The sequence below is a fragment of the Bos grunniens genome, chromosome 17 (assembly GCF_055505025.1).
Source record: "Bos grunniens cultivar Pamir isolate PY7600 chromosome 17, Bosgru_T2T1.0, whole genome shotgun sequence".
NCBI classification, from domain to species: domain Eukaryota; kingdom Metazoa; phylum Chordata; class Mammalia; order Artiodactyla; family Bovidae; genus Bos; species Bos grunniens.
The window spans coordinates 30269169-30287170 of record NC_141181.1 but is presented as its reverse complement, the minus strand read 5'-3'; the positions used below and the strand labels follow the sequence as shown (position 1 = coordinate 30287170).

The window sequence follows — 18002 nt, the reverse complement described above, 5'->3', positions numbered from 1 at the left end:
GGATTCCAGCAGGGATTCTGGGATGTTGGTAGGACATATGGACTGGTGTCTCCTCTCTCCTTTTGACCTTTCCCAAATTCTTCCAGTTGGTGGTAGCCTGTCACTTCTGCATTCCTTACTAGGACCCCTCTTGTCAGATAACTCATGCAAGTAGTTAACTACTGTTGTCTGGCCAGGGTGGGTGGTTTTGATCAGCCATTCTCCTAACAGAAACATTGAAAAATAATAAGTAGTTCTCCTTGAAAGATTTCTAGTTTTACATTATATCTTCTGTTTGATTTCCATTCTTAGATATAAACAGATCTACTTAATAATACTTTTCAGGTCACTAAAAAGAAGTCTGCTGTTCCAAATCCATTTCATTTGGGGAACCTGAAAAAGGACCTTTCAGAAAAAGAACTGGATATATATAACACAGTAAAGTAAGACACTTCCTTGTTTCATTCTTTTTCACTTAACTCTCTGTCTTCGAGGAAATTTTACAGTGAAAAAGTGCAGTTCCATAACATATAGATTTTATTCAGCAAATATGATATGTCTTCTATATGAAGGAAGATAGCTATGCTATTTCCCTGATATTTTTCATTGTGCGTATAAGAAACATAAGAAATAAAAAAGACAAAGTAGTATTTCAAAATGTAAAAGTTTCCATTTATGTCTCTTCCACAGGTAGCCTCCCTTTTGTGTGTCTAATTTTTAAATTAGTTTACTGTTTTTAGACTCTCATGGATGCTGTGGTTTTATAGATACTCCTTAGCTCTGAGTACTCATTCCCAGTGCTTGAGAGTGTTGGTTGCTAATGGCTCATAGTGAAGTCCCCCTACCCTGGCCTTGTCCAACTTGGAAGTTTATTAACTCCGCCAATCTTACAACCTCTCCCTAGGAGTAACATCTAATGACTAATCGATAAGTGAGTACAGGCTTAGCCCCTATTAAATTCAACAAAACTCTGAAAAGCCATCCATGAAAAGCCATCCAAGTTTCAAACATCCTGGCAGTATCTGCTGAGTCCTCCAGTCCTCAACTGGAGCTCAGTTCAGCTTTTCCCTCTGCTCAGTCCTGCTTCCTTCTTGCTTACCCCCACAGCTATTGTCCCCAAAAGTCCTCCCTAATAAACTTCCTCCCTGCATATCTCCCTATCAGAGTCTAGAGCCAGGGAATTGACCTATGACACCCTTTTTAGGAAATAGGTAAAAGTAAATAGGGAATTCTGATGTGAAAGGTGCTGAGTGGGAGGAGCATGTTTAGAACTTAATCTGTCTATAATTATTAAAATATGAACTGTTAAAAATTCACTTCTTGTTGTGCAGCAGCTATTATGTGGTGACTTGCAGGGCTTCCTTCCTAAGCTTTGTATGGTATTATGATAGTATGCATCAGAGAAGGCAATGGCACGCCATTCCAGTACTCTTCTTGCCTAGAAAATCCTATGGATGGAGGAGCCTGGTGGGCTGCAATCCATGGGGTTGCTAAGAGTCAGACTCGACTGAGCGACTTCACTTTCACTTTTCACTTTCACACATTGGAGAAGGAAATGGCAACCCACTCCAGTGTTCTTGCCTGGAGAATCCCAGGGATAGGGGAGCCTGGTGGGCTGCCGTCTATGGGGTCGCACAGAGTCGGACACGACTGAAGTGACTTAGCAGCAGCAGCAGCAGCAGCAGCACACTTTCATTAGAGCAAGCAGACATGTACAAATCGAATTCACATTAAAAGAAAAAAAAAGCTGTTCAATATTACTTGGACATAAAAAGGAACACATTTGAATCAGTTCTGGTGAGGTGGATGAACCTACAGCCTGTTATACAGAGTGAAGTAAGTCAGAAAGAGAAAAACAAATATTGGGGATTTCCCTGGTGGTCCAGTGACGAAGACTCTGTGCTCCCAATGCAGGGGGGCCTGGATTCGGTCCCTGGTCAGGGAACTAGATCCCACATGTCACAGCTGAAGATCCTGCATGCCGCAACAAAGACCCAGTGCTAACAAATAAATAAATTTTTAAAAATATTGTATATTAACACATATATATGGAATCTAAAAAAACAGTACTGATGAACCTATTTGTAGGGAAGGCCTAGAGACACAGACATAGAGAACAGATTTATGGATACAGCGGGAGAAGAGGGTGGGACGAACTGAGAGAGTAGCATGGAAATATATACATCACCATGTGTAAAAATACGTAGCTAGTGGGAAGTTGCTGTTTAACACAGGGAGCTCAACGCAGCACTCTGTGACAACCTAGAAGGGTAGGATAAGGTGAGGGGCTGGGAAGAAGTGAGGGGACATATGTATACTTAGGGCTGATTCACATCGTTGTATGGCAGAAACCAACACAACATTGTAAAACAATTACCCTCCAATTAAAAATAAATTTTTAAAAAGACATTTTAGAGCTACCACCTTCTTAATCATTGAAATGTTTTATATTAAGTTCATATATATGTTTCACAGAGTTGTCAGGAAAAACTTTTTTCATAAAGTCAGGGCAAAAACAAGGTAATTTGTCTTCATAAAATAATGCATTGAAAATCTAACGTGTTAAAATTTGGAATTTAATGTGATGTTTAATATATTATATTCACTAAAAGTTTATAACACATTTTAACATCTGAAAAAATAAATTCTTCTGCAATGAAAAAAAAAATATTTAGTAGTTAAAGAAAATTAGTTATTTTAAAAAACAAAAATATTTTTTAAACAAAGAAATCTAAATCAAACCTCTGGTGGAAGCCTGTAATAACTTCCCCAATCCCTAATCTTCCATTTAACAAAAACTACTGCTCTGAATTTTTATTACCTCTGTATATTATTTTAATATGTATGTATATATATGTTATTTGGGCTTTATATCTTGGAAAATATTTTTTCCAAGTTTATAGCTTAACAAAAGGTTATATTGTAACAATATAAATTTATAATTGTTTTTAAACATAAATTAATATGTGATGTAAATCATAGGCTCTCCTATTTAAAAGGATGCTACAGAGGCATATTTATTCTCCTTACTGACATGGAAAGATGTTCAAACTATATAGTTAATTTAAAAAGTGTGATATAGACCGGGGTGTAATATACTATCCTAATTTGTTTTGTAAAATAAAAATATATAATATACTAAATAATATGTGGAAAATATTCCACTCAGTAAACAAGTCTTATCCATTCTGCATTCTAGTAATTCTTGAATCCACCCAGCACCTAATAATTGTACCCTAGTTCAAGCTCCTGTTCTCTCACCTGGTTATACTGCAACCAGTTCTCAATTCCCATCCTATCCTGAATCTATCCTCTGCTATAGGAGTGACCTTTCTGAAGAACAAATCCGATTTAATCTGCATGTTTTAAAAATAAATACTTGTCCTTCCATTGGGTAATTGCTTATTTGATGATTTTTAAACTTTCAGTTTATACACTGAGTGAGTTAATATACACTGAGTTAATTTATGATTTTCAAGAACCAGAGGTGCTCATTGTGTTGTGGGATTGTTCTGAGAGAAAACTAAAGAAGTTAATATAAATTTTAATTCTAAACCTCCCTAAATATGAACATTACTAATAACTTTTTAAAAGAATCATTCCTTTTCTGTACCTTTTCTTGAATATGAAAACCTCAGAATTAAATGGTATGTTTTCAATTATTTTCTTTTTGAATAATTACAGTTTTTGTATTTTGATTATTTTTTACTTAATTGAAAAAATACCAGCCACCAGTTGTTAATGAACCCACCACCCTATGGAAAAGTATGAGAAAAATTTATAGATGATCTCCTTCCCTGCCTATCTTTGGCCTCTCTAAAGAAAACCAAAACCATTAGTTAGTGATAAAAAGTTATTCTGATCTTGCTGCCTAATTAACAGTTTAACAGGAGGCGCTGATGGGGGATTTTGGTCCATATGTTTACAGACTGACAATCAGGAAAAAGCAAGGTGTAGTAGAGCAGGCCTCAGAATCAGCTAAGCTCTGACACTGAGCTGTGTGACCTCAAACAAGTTAATCCAAGTCCTCTGAACATTGATTTTGGTTAAAATGAGGATGAAGTGAAGTTGCTCAGTTGTGTCTGACTCTTTGTGACCCTGTGGACTATAGCCTACCAGGCTCCTCTGTCCATGGGGTTTTCCAAGCAAGAGTACTGGAGTGGATTGCCATTTCCTTCTCTAGGGGATCTTCCTGACCCAGGGATTGAACCCAGGTCTCCCACACTGTAGGCAGGTGCTTTACCATCTGAGCCACTAGACTCCCAAAATGAGGATAGTAGTAGTTACTGTCTTACAGGGTAATTATGAGAATTAAGCCTAAGATATTTTAAAGCACCTACCCTGGCACATAGAGGGCATTCAGTATATGATAACTATTACCATTATTTCATTGTCACTGCTACTGTTCTTTACTCTTCTTACCACTGGTAGAAATAAGCAGTACTTATAGGTTCTGCTGGAGTCTCAAACCCCAGTAGGGGAAGAAAGGATAGAAAAGAATGGAGAAGTGAAAATAGTAAGAGAACATGTAAGAGACTGTAATGATGAAAAGTAGTGGAATACTTCTAGTAATTGCCATGGATTCTAGAATGTCAACTCAGCTTTGTAGTTGGTAATACTGATTTTATTTTTCTTCAGGATGGTCCATTTGACTGTCATAGTAAGAGACTATTGCTACTAAGCTACTAACTGAAAATCTTAGTTTGTTGGAATGTGTTTTTGTATGTGGTGCACCCTAGACTGATACCTTGTTTATGGCTTGTAGATATCTGGGCCAGACTCAGGCTGAGTTATTCATTACCAACCATGGAAAAAGAGGGCTTTAGCCAGTTTGGGTTGTTTAGCAAGGGGATGATTAAGTTACTTGCAAATGAATTAGTGTTTATCCTTGAATAACATGTAGTATTTGCCTCCATTAAGGGAACTGATAAATAACCCTAGCCTGTATTTTAGATAAGGAGGAAGTGGGAATTTCAATGTTTGGCCTAGTTTTTTTTCCCTAATTATACTAATGTTCTATTGTAGTTAGAAGCTTATTAGACATCTACAAAATTCAAAACGAAGCAACATTTTTAAGTTTACTCTAATATCTAATTCCTTTTTTTTCAAGATTGACATCTGGTCCTGAGAACACACTTTTCCATTATGTTGCCTTAGAAACAGTGCAAGGGATCTTCATTACTCCTACCCATGAAGAGGTGGCACAGCTGAGTGGCTCGATCCACCCTCAACTGATAAAGAATTTCCATCAGTGTTGTCTCTCCATTCGTGCAGTTTTCCAGCAGACGTTGGCTAAAGAGGTAGGGCACTGCTATAAATATAGCTCTCTGTCAATTTTACTTCTAGATCTCTAAATATTCTGTCTGAAACTCTTTAGCAATAACTATTTTCATTTAATTTTTTTAATAGTCATTCCATCTAATTTGAATGCCAGAGGATTATATTCACTGTACTTAACTTTAAAACTTTCTTTCATAATTCTGAGTTTGATGTCCCAGATTACTGTTTCAGGAAATGGTGGGCCTGTGTGTTTCTATAGCGAAATAGAATATAGTAGTTTGTAATGTAAACTTGCCTCCCATATTTGATATCTGTGATTCAGCCATTATTTGGACATTTATCTCTACCATTTTGTAACTGAAAATTTTTTAAGTTTTCAAAGGCAGGATAAGGTATCTGGAATATAAAGGAATAAAGAACAGAATTTACACAATAGTGTTATATATGTTTTAGCCACTTGGTTGGTTGCTTGCTTGCTTTTCAATCCAGAATGAAGTTTTATTTAATATTGTACCTCCAGAAAAGTAGTCATGTTGTATACAATTAAAATCTCAATTACATAGTTTTAATAGCAGGGAAAGATAAGTATTAAATTTCTTGAGAAAGATAAATATATATAAGTTTATTTGTGACTGGTCAAACATCATACTGCCAAAAAAACAAAATAAAGAAGACTGGAAAATGAATGTAACGTGTATAGCAATACACGCACCAAGGTTGCTAAATCTGTGAAGAGCTTCGGTGTAACGGTGGAAGAGCATCGGGCTGGGAGTAAGGACTCCTAGACTGGGCCTCAACTTTTCCTACTTCCTCAGTTATAAAGTGAATGAGCTGAATTATATAATCTCTTAGGACTCATTCAGCAGTGAAACTCTTTGTCTTATAGGATTTCTTCTTCGAGCTACCAGAAATTGGTATTCGGCAAAATGTTATGTTTGACTGTGTATCTCTGTGTGCTTTGCATTCTTATGCTCCTCCTTTCCTGTTTAACATACTAATAGATTCTGTAAGGTTCATTTCATTAACTTACTTAGTAATATAAATTAGCCTTTCCCCTATTATTTAAACTTAGAGGTACCTACCATTTTCCAGATACTACTCAAGATGCTGGGGATACAGCAGTGAACAAAAAGTCTCTTTCATCATGAAGTCTATATTCTAGCAGGGGAAGCTAATGAATTAGCAAGCAGTTTAATATATCAGGTAGGGTAAGTTTCAACAGCAATTATAACAAAACAGAGTCAAGGATGAGAGGTAGTGGTTACTATTTTGAAAGATCCCTCTGATCATGTCAAGTAATATTTGAACAAACACCAGAAGGAATTGAGGGACAAAGCCATGTGGCAAATGTGGAGGCTGAGCTTCCAGACAGAAGGAACAGCCAGTATACAGCCATGGAGGTAGGATGGCTGAGAGCGCGCAGGAGCAGCCTGAGTCGGGAGGAGAGCAGTAGGAGTTGAGATGGCAAAAGCAGCAGGACTGGGTCATGCAAGGCCTGATAGGCTAAGGACCTTTTGAGATTTATCCGGAAGAAGATGGGAAGTTCCTGGGTAGTTCTGAGAAGAGCAAGGACATGTTCCTTAGTTTTCAAAGGATCACTCAGGCTACTCTGAACAAGCTTGCAGGGTAGATAGAGAGGGTGGTAGGCAAGGATCTGTGGAAATTCTCAAAGCAAGAAATATCAGTGGGTTTTGGATCTTGCAGATATAATGGAGGATGAGGAGGATGAGCCAAAAGGATTTGTGTCTTCAATAAGCATTTTGAAAGAAGAATCAAGGATCACTCCACTGTTTTGGCCTGAGCCTTACAGAAAGTCTTTATATTCCAAGTGGGTCATTGGTTTACTAATGATTTTATCAGTGAGAAATTTAGAGAGTATGCTTCAAAGGAAAAATACTACTTTAAGTGTATGTGTTTTAAATACATTATAAAATCATCTACTCATTTAGTAACTCATTAGTAATCTATTCATTAAGCATCTACTGTGTACCCAAACACAACTGCTTTCAAGGAATACAGAGATGAACGGCATATAGTCTCTGCCCTGGGAAAAAGATTCTAATGTACTGGGGAAGAAAAACCTATAAACTGCTAATATAGTATAAATATTAATAAGGTGAGGCTGTGAAACAAATGTGTCCTTGGAGAGTCAAGAGAAACTTTATCCGTGAAGTCTCTTGTAGGAGACGGCATTTAAAGTATGAGGAAGAGTGGAAATTTTCCTGCAGGTAAAGAGAAAGAAGAATGTCATTGTGGGCACTTATGGTATTAGGATCAGCCAGTTCAAATCTATATATGAAAACATTTAAAGCAGCACTATTAATACCAGCCAAGACTAATAATACCTATTAATTTACAGAAAAAGAAAGCACTAAATGGTAAAGATCATTCAGGTTCAACAAATTCAGTGTCTTCTCTGAACCCTGTGAAAGAACATGGTGTATTGTTTGAATGCTCACCTGAAAACTGGACTGATCAGAGGAAAGCACCACCAGTTATGGCTTACTGGGTAGTAGGGTAAGTGGAAGAAAATATTTTTAAATGTTAAAAAGGGGGTAAAGGAGATAAACATTTTAAGATATAAGCATGGATTTATTGCTGCTTGTAATGCAGAAGATGTGGGTTTGATCCCTGCGTCAGGAAGATCCCTTGGAGGAGGAAATGGCAAAACACTCCAGTATTCTTGCCTGGGAAACCCGATGGACAGAGGAACCTGGCAGGGTACAGTTCATAGGGCTGCAAAAAGTCAGACATGACTGAGCAACTGAACACAACACACACCATGAGTTTATTAACATAATTCTAATATTTAGTGTATTTTAGAATTCTGCTTACTAAATAACGCCTTTAAAATTCTTCCCAAGTCTTTTTTTTTATCAAAAAAAAAAAAACAAACTAATTCACTTATCTTACAACATTGTACTAGTAAGACACTAAAAGGTAATGAGTTCATACCCATTGCTATTTCCTTCTGTCTCTAACTTTTTTCTCTCCCTCTTTCCTCCTTTCTTTCCCCTTCCCTTCCCTCTCTTCCCCCTGTCCCCAACCAGCTACAAGACCTGGCCCTATCTGTCCCCCGGCCACCTCTGTGTTTCCACCTCCTGTCGCTCTCTTCCTCCAGCCACTGTGCACAGCCACACTGGCACCAGCTGAACTCTGTTCCTGCTGTTCCTTCCATGTGGGATGTTCTACTTAACCTTTGCCTATCTGGCTCCTCGATATTCAGACCAGTGGTATCATCTCCTGTCAAAGAGACCAACTGTCATCTCTCTCCTACATTAAAGTTATTCTCTCCCCTATCACCCCTTTAATTTTCTTGTTTATCATCTTTCTCTCTGTCACTGGAATGTCAGTTTTATGAGATCAGGAATTGTATCTGCCTTGTCCCCCACTGGCACAACACCTGACACAAGTCACTTGATAAATATGTAAGGATTAGTAAATGGAGCTGTGCTTGGCAAAATATATGTGGTGATGCTTAGGTGGGCTGGCAAACACAAAGAAAAAGACACAGTCATTGCATCTGATGATCTTACATCCAGCAGAAGAAATATGAAACATGCTTAAATATCTATGTACTTATGGATGAATATTCTATGGAGAGAGAGAGACAGATATAGCTGGCTATATTTTAACTTTTTTTAAAGGTCAGTCTCCCAAGGCAATAGAAATAAAAACGAAAGAAGCAAATGGGACATAATCAGACTTACAAGCTTTTGTACAGAAAAGAAAAACATAAAAAAAAAAAGAAAAACAGAAAGACAACCTATGAAAAGGGAGAAAATATTTACAAATTATGTAAACAACAAAGGCTTAATCTTCAAAATACACAAACAGCTCATACAACTCAACAACAAAAAACCCAATTGAAAAATGGGTCAGTTCAGTTCAGTCGCTCAGTCGTGTCCAACTCTTTGCGACCCCATGAACCACAGCACACCAGGCCTCCCTGTCCATCACCAACTGCCGGAGTCTACCCAAACCCATGTGCATTGAGTCAGCGATGCCATCCAACCATCTCATCCTCTGTCGTCCCCTTCTCCTCCTGCCCTCAATCTTTCCCAGCATCAGGGTCTCTTCCAGTGAGTCAGTTCTTCACATCAGGTGGCCAAAGTACTGGAGTTTCAGATTCAATATCAGTCCTTCCAATGAACACCCAGGACTGATCTGCTTTAGGATGGACTGGTTAGATCTCCTTGCAGTCCAAGGGACTCTCAAGAGTCTTCTCCAACACCACAATTCAAAAGCATCAATTCTTTGGCGCTCAGCTTTCTTCACACTCCAACTCTCACATCCATACATGACTACTAGAAAAACCATAGCCTTGACTAGATGGACCTTTGTGAACAAAGTAATGTCTCTGCTTTTGAATATGCTATCTAGGTTGGTCATAACTTTCCTTCCAAGGAGTAAGCGTCTTTTAATTTCATGGCTGCAGTCACCATCTGCAGTGATTTTGGAGCCCCAAAAAATAAGGTCAGCCACTGTTTCCCCATCTATTTGCCATGAAGTAATGGGACTGGATGCCATGATCTTAGTTTTCTGAATGTTGAGCTTTAAGCCAACTTTTTCACTCTCCTCTTTCACTTTCATCAAGAGGCTCTTTAGTTTTTCTTTGCCTTCTGCAAAAAAGGTGGTGTCATCTGCGTATCTGAGGTTATTGATATTTCTCCCAGCAGTCTTGATTCCAGCTTGTGCTTCTTCCAGCCCAGCATTTCTTATTATGTACTCTGCATATAAGTTAAATAAGCAGGGTGACAATATACAGCCTTGATATGCTTCTTTTCCTATTTGGAATCAGTCTGTTGTTCCATGTCCAGTTCTAACTGTTGCTTCCTGACCTGCATACAGGTCTCAAGAGGCAGGTCAGGTGGTCTGAAAAATGGGTAGAAGACTTTAATAGACATTTCTCCAAAGAAGACATACAGATGGCCCGTAGGCACATGAAAAATGCTCAGCATCACTAATTATTAGAGAAATGTAAATCAAAACTATGATGAGGTACCACCTCATACCAGTCAGGATGGCCATCATTAAAAAAGTCAACAAATTCTGGAGAGGGTGTGCAGAAAAGGGAACACACCTACACTGTTGGTGGGAATGTAAGTTGGTATAACCACATGGAAAACAGTATGGAGGTTTCTCAGAAAACGAAAAATAGAATTACCATATGATCCATCAATCCCACTCCTGAGTATACACTCAGATAAAACTGTAATTCAAAAATATACACGCACCTCTGTGGAAACAACCTAAATATCCATTGACGAATGAATGAAGAAGATGCAGTATGCACAACGGAATACTACTCAACCACAAAAAAGAAAATAATGCCATTTGTAGCAATATGGATGCAACTATAGACTATCATACTAAGTGAGGCAAGTCAGAAAGGGAAAGAAAATACTATATGGTATCACTTGTATGTGGAATTTAAAATATGGCACAAATGAACCTATCCACACAGAAAACAGACTCAGAGATCATACTTATGGGCGAGGGGTAGGGGGAGAGAATGGATGGGAATTTGAGGTTGGTAGATGCACACCGTTACATTTAGAATGATCAACAACAAGGTCCTACTGTATAGCACAAGGGACTATATCCAATCTCCTGGTATAAACCATAAGGAAAAGAATACTATAAAAAAAGATTGTATATGTGTAAAACCGAGTCACTTCACTGTATAGCAGAGATTGACACAACATTGTGACATTGTGACACCACTGTACTTCTATAAAAAGTAAATTAGGACAGTGCCTAGTGAAGTTAGGTGACTTTTACACCTTTTATGATGACTACTTTTGGTGGAGTTGAAATGCTGTTTTCATTCTGCATTTGTGTAGTTCGGTGCTTTGTTCAAAGTTAAGTGTTTTCAGAAAAGTATGTTTTGCATGTATTTTTTTACAGTCTAAAATTTTGACTGCTGAGAAGTTTCTATTGTACAGAACTTCATTTAAATGGTTTTTCTACTGAATCCAGGGTATTCTGAAGATCGAAGCCTGTGTGTAAAATGCTACCAAATGGCAAAAAGCAACAATAAAGTTTGGTTTTTACTTTTCTTTCTAACATATCAATGCTTAGCAGAACTATTCAGATTAGATTGTCAGTAGTAAATTAAAGACAAAAATGCCCGTTCTCCTCGAGTCCATGAAACATACCATACTTAATATACCTGCAATTAAGTGATAAAAATTACGCTCTGTAACTCTATACTGCTAGTGTTAAAAACTAAAGATCTTTCAATACAGCAAATGCTTAATGCTTATATAAATGTGAATTTGTCAGCCTTTATGTAATCTGTATTATATATAGCAGGGAATAAGATGAGTTACACAATGTATGCCTTAAAAAGGCTATTTCTTAAAGCTGTTAGAAGGGGATAATGGTATTTCAATTAGTTATCAGCAAGTGACAATACATTCCACCACAAATGTACTCTTGTTCTTCTAGCTTTTAAGACTTTATGGAAAAACTGGGTGCTTCAGAGTTTTGAGAAAAAAGAAGGGAACACTACACCTGTGTTGTGGATGATCTGAAGACTTTGCCTGTTCTTTTTTTAAATATTACTTTCAGGTCCTTTGCTTACCAAAGGAGGCCCAATTTCACTCAAATGTTTTGAGAACTGTGTTTAAATAAACGCAAATGAAAAGACTAAAAAAAAAAAAAAAAAGTAAATTAGGTAATACAACCACACACTCTGGAAATTCTGAAAAAGGGGAGGAAATCTGAGATTACAAAGAAAAGCTAAGAGATTCCATTTGATCTGCTTTAGGAAATGAATTGGATTTGGATAGCACATTCTAGGTAAAGGATGGGATGAATAAAGACCCAAACAAGGGAAATCACAAGGCTTGGTTGTGAGTAGACTGGTTTGCTAGGATGGTAGAGGAATGGCATATACAAAGATGAAGTGAAAGATAAAACTAGAAAGCTGTTAGGATCACTGCAGAGAGCCTTCAAATATTGAACTACTGATAGTTCTTTGAGTTGGGGTAGAGAGTTGGTGGAGGAAGGAGCACAGAGTTGGGTGGTACTAATGTTACTCGACACCTACCATGTAGTACTAAGCTGTATGAGAAATGCTTTACAAATGTTATCCAAAGCAGTAATTCCCATGTGCTGATCCACAGGGTTTAGAATCAGCTGAGTCACATTAACCAGGGCTTCCCTGATGACTCAAATGGTAAAGAATGTGCCGGCAATAGGGGAGACCCGGGTTTGATCCCTGGGTTGGGAAGATCCCCTGGAGAAGGGAATGGCTGCTGCTGCTGCTGCTACCCAATCCAGTATTCTAACCTGGAGAAGTCCATGGTCAGAGGAGCCTGATGGGCTACAGTCCACAGGGTTGAAAAGAGTCAGACATGACTGATTGAGTCACTTATTAAAATCAGAAATGCCTGTACCCCATCTCAGACCTACTGAACTAGAATCTATGGGAGTGGAACTCTGTATGTTTAGTAAACTCACTTGTGATTCTGATGTATAACCAGCCACGCTTGGGAGCATCAACATGACCTAAACTCAGTGTATAGTGATCAGCGCTGTGTTATTGGAAGATCAAGCTGGGAGCCAAATGGAATGGTGTGGACATGAGAGAGAATAGAGATAAGAAAACCAGTTAGGCACACATGCAGGTGTATGCTGCTGCTGCTGCTGCTGCTAAGTCACTTCAGTCGTGTCCAACTCTGTGCGACCCCATAGACGGAAGCCCACTAGGCTGCCCTGTCCCTGGGATTCTCCAGGCAAGAACACTGGAGTGGGTTGCCATTTCCTTCTCCAATGCATGAAAGGGAAAAGGGAAAGTGAAGTCGCTCAGTCGTGTCCGACCCTTCACGACCCCATGGACTGCAGCCTACCAGGCTCCTCCGTCCATGGGATTTTCCAGGCAAGAGTACTGGAGTGGGGTGCCATTGCCTTCTCTGATGCAGGTGTATAGTAGAGCCATAACTACTTTCACAACTGGAATTGAAAAAATCAATAGGTGTTGAATTATGATGATGCTGATCTATGCAGAATAGAGAAATTAAAGGAAGTCAGAAATGGTTTAATGTTTTGTATACATTAGTATTGATTAAAAAGACTAAAATTTTAACTTTAAGAAAATCTAAGTTCAATGTTAATCCCAATTCGATGTCTAATAACTATTGTACTTAGAATGATGGTACATCATTGACTATATAATAATAATAACTAACATTTTAAAATTAAGGAATATGACTATAGAAATTTTTACACTCTGAAAAAATAAATGTAATTGACCTAATGCAGAGTACATCATGAGAAACGCTGGGCTGGAAGAAGCACAAGCTGGAATCAAGATTGCCAGGAGAAATATCAGTAACCTCAGATATGCAGATGACACCACCCTTATGGCAGAAAGTGAAGAGGAACTAAAAAGCCTCTTGATGAAGAGGAGAGTGAAAAAGTTGACTTAAAGCTCAACATTCAGAAAATGAAGATCATGGCATCCGGGCCCATCACTTCATGGGAAATAGATGGGGAAACAGAGGAAACAGTGTCAGACTTTATTTTTTGGGGCTCCAAAATCACTGCAGATGGTGACTGCAGCTATGAAATTAAAAGACGCTTACTCCTTGGAAGGAAAGTTACAACCAACCTAATAGCATATTGAAAAACAGAGACGTTACTTTGCCAACAAAGGTCCGTCTAGTCAAGGCTATGGTTTTTCTAGTAGTCATGTATGGATGTGAGAGTTGGACTGTGAAGAAAGCTGAGCATCAAAGAATTGATGCTTTTGAACTGTGGTGTTGGAGAAGACTCTTGAGACTCCCTTGGACTGCAAGGAGGTCCAATCAGTCCATTCTAAAGGAGATCAGTCCTGGGTGTTCTTTGGAAGGAAAGATGCTAAAGCTGAAACTCCAGTACTTTGGCCACCTCATGCAAAGAGTTGACTCATTGGAAAAGACTCTGATGCTGGGAGGGATTGGGGGCAGGAGGAGAAGGGGACGACAGAGGATGAGATGGCTGGATGGCATCAGCGACTCGATGGACGTGAGTTTGAGTGGACTCTGGGAGTTGGTGATGGACAGGGAGGCCTGGTGTGCTGCAATTCATGAGGTCGCAAAGAGTCGGACATGACTGAGCAACTGAACTGAACTGAACTGAAGGCATAGATTATTTAATTATAAATCTAGCTGCATTTCCCCCTAAATCTGTAGATTTAGACTAGTGATTGAATTTATGACTTATTCTTTCAGAAACCAAAAAAATGTAGTAAAATATATTGGAGAGTTGGAGTTTTTTCCTTCTTGGAATTTCTGAAATTAATATGTTCTTTTTCTCTACAGGAGACTCTTTCTTCATCCCAAACTTCAAGAACTTTATGTCTGTTTTCATGACTCAGTTACAGAAATTGCCATTGAAATGGCTTTTAAACTGTTCTTTGGATTAACCTTGTAGCTGTATTTTCTTGATGCATAGCAACACTGTGCATAGACCATCAAGCAGGGTTAGAACTGCTGAGATCTGTTCACAAAGAGATAAGGTTTAACTTATTTTCACTAATCAATACTGAGCATAAGGCTGATGAAGACTGAGATGATACGCTGCTGGATTTGATGCACTAAATCTTATTCTGAGACTTTTGAAGAAAATACTTGATCAAAATATGAAAAAGAGATTGTTAACTTATTTTCCATTTTGGTATATAACATTAATTTATTTACTGATTTGAAATAATGTGATGTGTTTTATGTAAAATTAATATAAGAATGTTTATCTTGGAAAAATACCCAATTTTTTGTGTATTTTTATCAAGACTAATATTGATATCTGGCAAAATAATCATGAAATTGGGAAGAGATGACCAGGTTCTGTTACTAATTAGTGTTGTGACCATGAGCAAGTTTTTGTACCTCTCTGAGCTCAGATTTTTCATGTACAAATGAAATGATTGCTTTGAGGTGTCTAAAGATCCTCTTCAGTAAAATGTGCAGTTTTCCCCCTCTAACCTATTGTTTGGTACCTAAATTATTTGTAATGTTGAGCACTGATTCCTTCTTAGATCAGATATGTTTCTTCTGGGTGTTTTAGTAGATACCTCACTGTGGGGGAAGAGAGGAGTGAAAATTAAACTGACTTTTTTATTTATTTGATTTTCTTTACTCATTCAGGTCAGTTCTATTTTGACTAGGATATATATTTTTAAACTATTTGTTCATATACTTTCATTGTTTTTCTCTTTTTTGAAATATGTTCAGGTATACACACATTTTATACAAGTTCACGAATTTTAGGAAAGTTGTATTAAATCTTTTTTAAAAAACCCTATCATGTTGAAAACACTGAAAAAGTTAATTAAAGAAATTCTATGGTGACTTCCAATCAATACAAAGTTTTGCCTTACAAATCTGGATGTATTGGGTTTCCCCAAAGGGGTACAATGAACAATAATTTTTAATTATTTAATGAACAATAATTTATTTAACCATGAGTAGAGAAAGAAAGTTACTAAGATCAGAATTTTCTTTAGCTGTCAGAATTTGGCAGATTGAAAGGAAGGAAGAACATGACAATTCTTAATTGACATTTACCCAGTGGATTCTCCTGAATTCTCAGATGCCCCCATGACTTTATAGCACTGGGTTCTCTCTTCGTCAGGATTTACCTTTCGAAGGCAATTTACACCAGCACATCTAAAGCCAGTCTCTGCCTTTCCCTACCTCAAGCATGAGACCTCCAGCTTAATCAGAATTAACTGAAAAACATAGTGGATGCACCATTTTAAATATTTGGTCTTAGAAGAAACACTATTATCCCTCTGTCGTGAGTTTGAGATTTCCCCCCAGGTGTTGAAGATGCAAACCACTATACCTGTCCTATTAGTGATTTGTGGGCCTTAATTTTGGCATTCAAAACAGAGCAAGAAACTTGGTAGAAAATGGCTTGCAATATCCTCCCCTTCAGATTATAATTTTGGTCAAATGATAGACTCTTTACTACTGTCTTAAGACTGCTTGTGCACATATATAAGTATCAAAGTATTGTTTAAGAGTATTTAGTAAATGTCTTAAATTTCTTGATAATGTTCCCTCAAACACCATGAAGCTATTTTTAATATGGAGAATTATTTATAAATGCAGCCATTGATCACCTCAGATTTTCAAACAGACTGAACTTGGGACTTACCATTAGGAACTTTTTGTTTCACTTAGTGAAATTTTGATCTGTTGAACTGTTTTCCTGGTCTCAAAGAATCAGAAGACCACTATTTAATAACTGAAATAAAAAGACAGACTACTGATCTTATATAAAGCCAAGTCCTGTGAAGTACTGCAGATGTGCTCTGTAATGTGCATGTTGCAGAGACATTGTATTTTTAAGAAAGAAAACCAAACATTATCTTGGCTCTTATCTCTAAATAGATATCAAAATAAGTGTGGCAAGTACTGTAAACTTAGCTGCTCATTTTTCCATATATGTTCAGATTCACACCTGAGAGTAGATGCGACTCACTGGACAATAAGTGCCTGTCTGCAACTTTAAATAAAGAGGGACATAGAATGCTTTTGCAGGTATAGAAACATTCTTAGGTTGGATTTTATCATCCTGCAAACGTTCTTTTTCACCAAAGACTGTAATGCAAAAGACTATATTTCCAGCATTAAAAAAAAAAAAAAAAAGCAAGTGCTGTCTTACCACCATCATATATTTTTTAGTCCCATCCCCCCACAAAATTACATTTTAGATTTCAACCCCCATTTCTCCATTTCTCTTTTTTGTCTCTTTGTTTGTCATGTTAGAGAATTTCTCTTTTTGTGCCAAGGGACCTCAAGGATGATGCATACTGGCAAGTTAGTAAATTGCAGTCCCTGCTTTTTTATATTTCTGATACAAATGGGAAGAGCTATGAAACCAATTTACTAGGTTTGTCCACTTTGAACATTCTTGAAAATAACATTGTGAATAATTATTGTTGTCTGTGTGATTTCCCTCTAACTAGTGCCTGGCACACATTATGTGCTATAAAAGTGTTAGCAGCTGCTACTACTACTACTACCACTACTTATTATTCAATATCCATTGGTTGAAAACAGTGGAGTCATCTAAATCATACCCTCTACTGTACAAAATGTTGGAAAGCTAAGAAAAATTATTCAGCACTAAACACTTTTAAAATGAGGATTTATACTTCGAATATTTTAAAATACTTTAATAAATATTACTAAAACTTTATATACTGTACTGCGTGGAAATTAATTTTTTAGAGTTGTACTTCTATATCACTGAAGTTATTTTTGCAGTATATTGACAGTTTTTAATAAAGATGTGCAGAGGTTTGTTTGCAGTTGTGTTGACTTTTTGTCCATTCATCCAACAAACATTTATTACGTTTCTGCTCTGTACCAAGCACTGTTCTGAATGCCAGAGATATAGCAATGAACAAAACAGCCAAAAATTGCTACCCTCATGGAGCTTATGTTCTAGTGGGAGAGGTAGACCACAAATAAGTAAAACAAAAGCTAAAAGAAAGAGTGAAGCAAGAAAATGGAGTATGAAGTGTGAGAGACAGGGTGGCTAGGGAAAGGGTTGCTTGGATGGCCTCAGATCTGCAGTAAGTGGGGAAACTAACCAAGCTGATTCCTAAGGAAAAAGTGAACAGTGCAAAGGCCCTGAGACTCTCTATTTTTAATATCAACATATAAATCACCAGAACTTTTTTCATTCAGTAAATCAGTAAATAAAATGCAAAGCAGCAAATTAAAATAAATATTTGCAGC

General features: G+C 37.4%; 1 protein-coding gene across 3 annotated transcripts in view; it reads left to right on the top strand.

Moving 5' to 3' along the window:
• INTU (inturned planar cell polarity protein) overlaps positions 1–17569 on the top strand; it is a 93791-nt gene extending 76222 nt beyond the window's left edge. For 2 of the 3 annotated variants that reach the window (XM_086346777.1, XM_086346775.1), the window contains exons 13-16: positions 325–422; positions 5090–5279; positions 7619–7776; positions 14571–17569. In XM_086346777.1, coding sequence (XP_086202903.1) covers positions 325–422; positions 5090–5279; positions 7619–7776; positions 14571–14682 — 558 coding nt within the window. In that variant the 3' untranslated portion in view covers positions 14683–17569. Of the gene's footprint in view, positions 1–324; positions 423–5089; positions 5280–7618; positions 7777–13530 lie in introns of all 3 variants that reach the window. The other variant, XM_086346776.1, reaches the window with a different exon arrangement.
• The last annotated feature ends 433 nt before the right edge of the window (positions 17570–18002 follow it).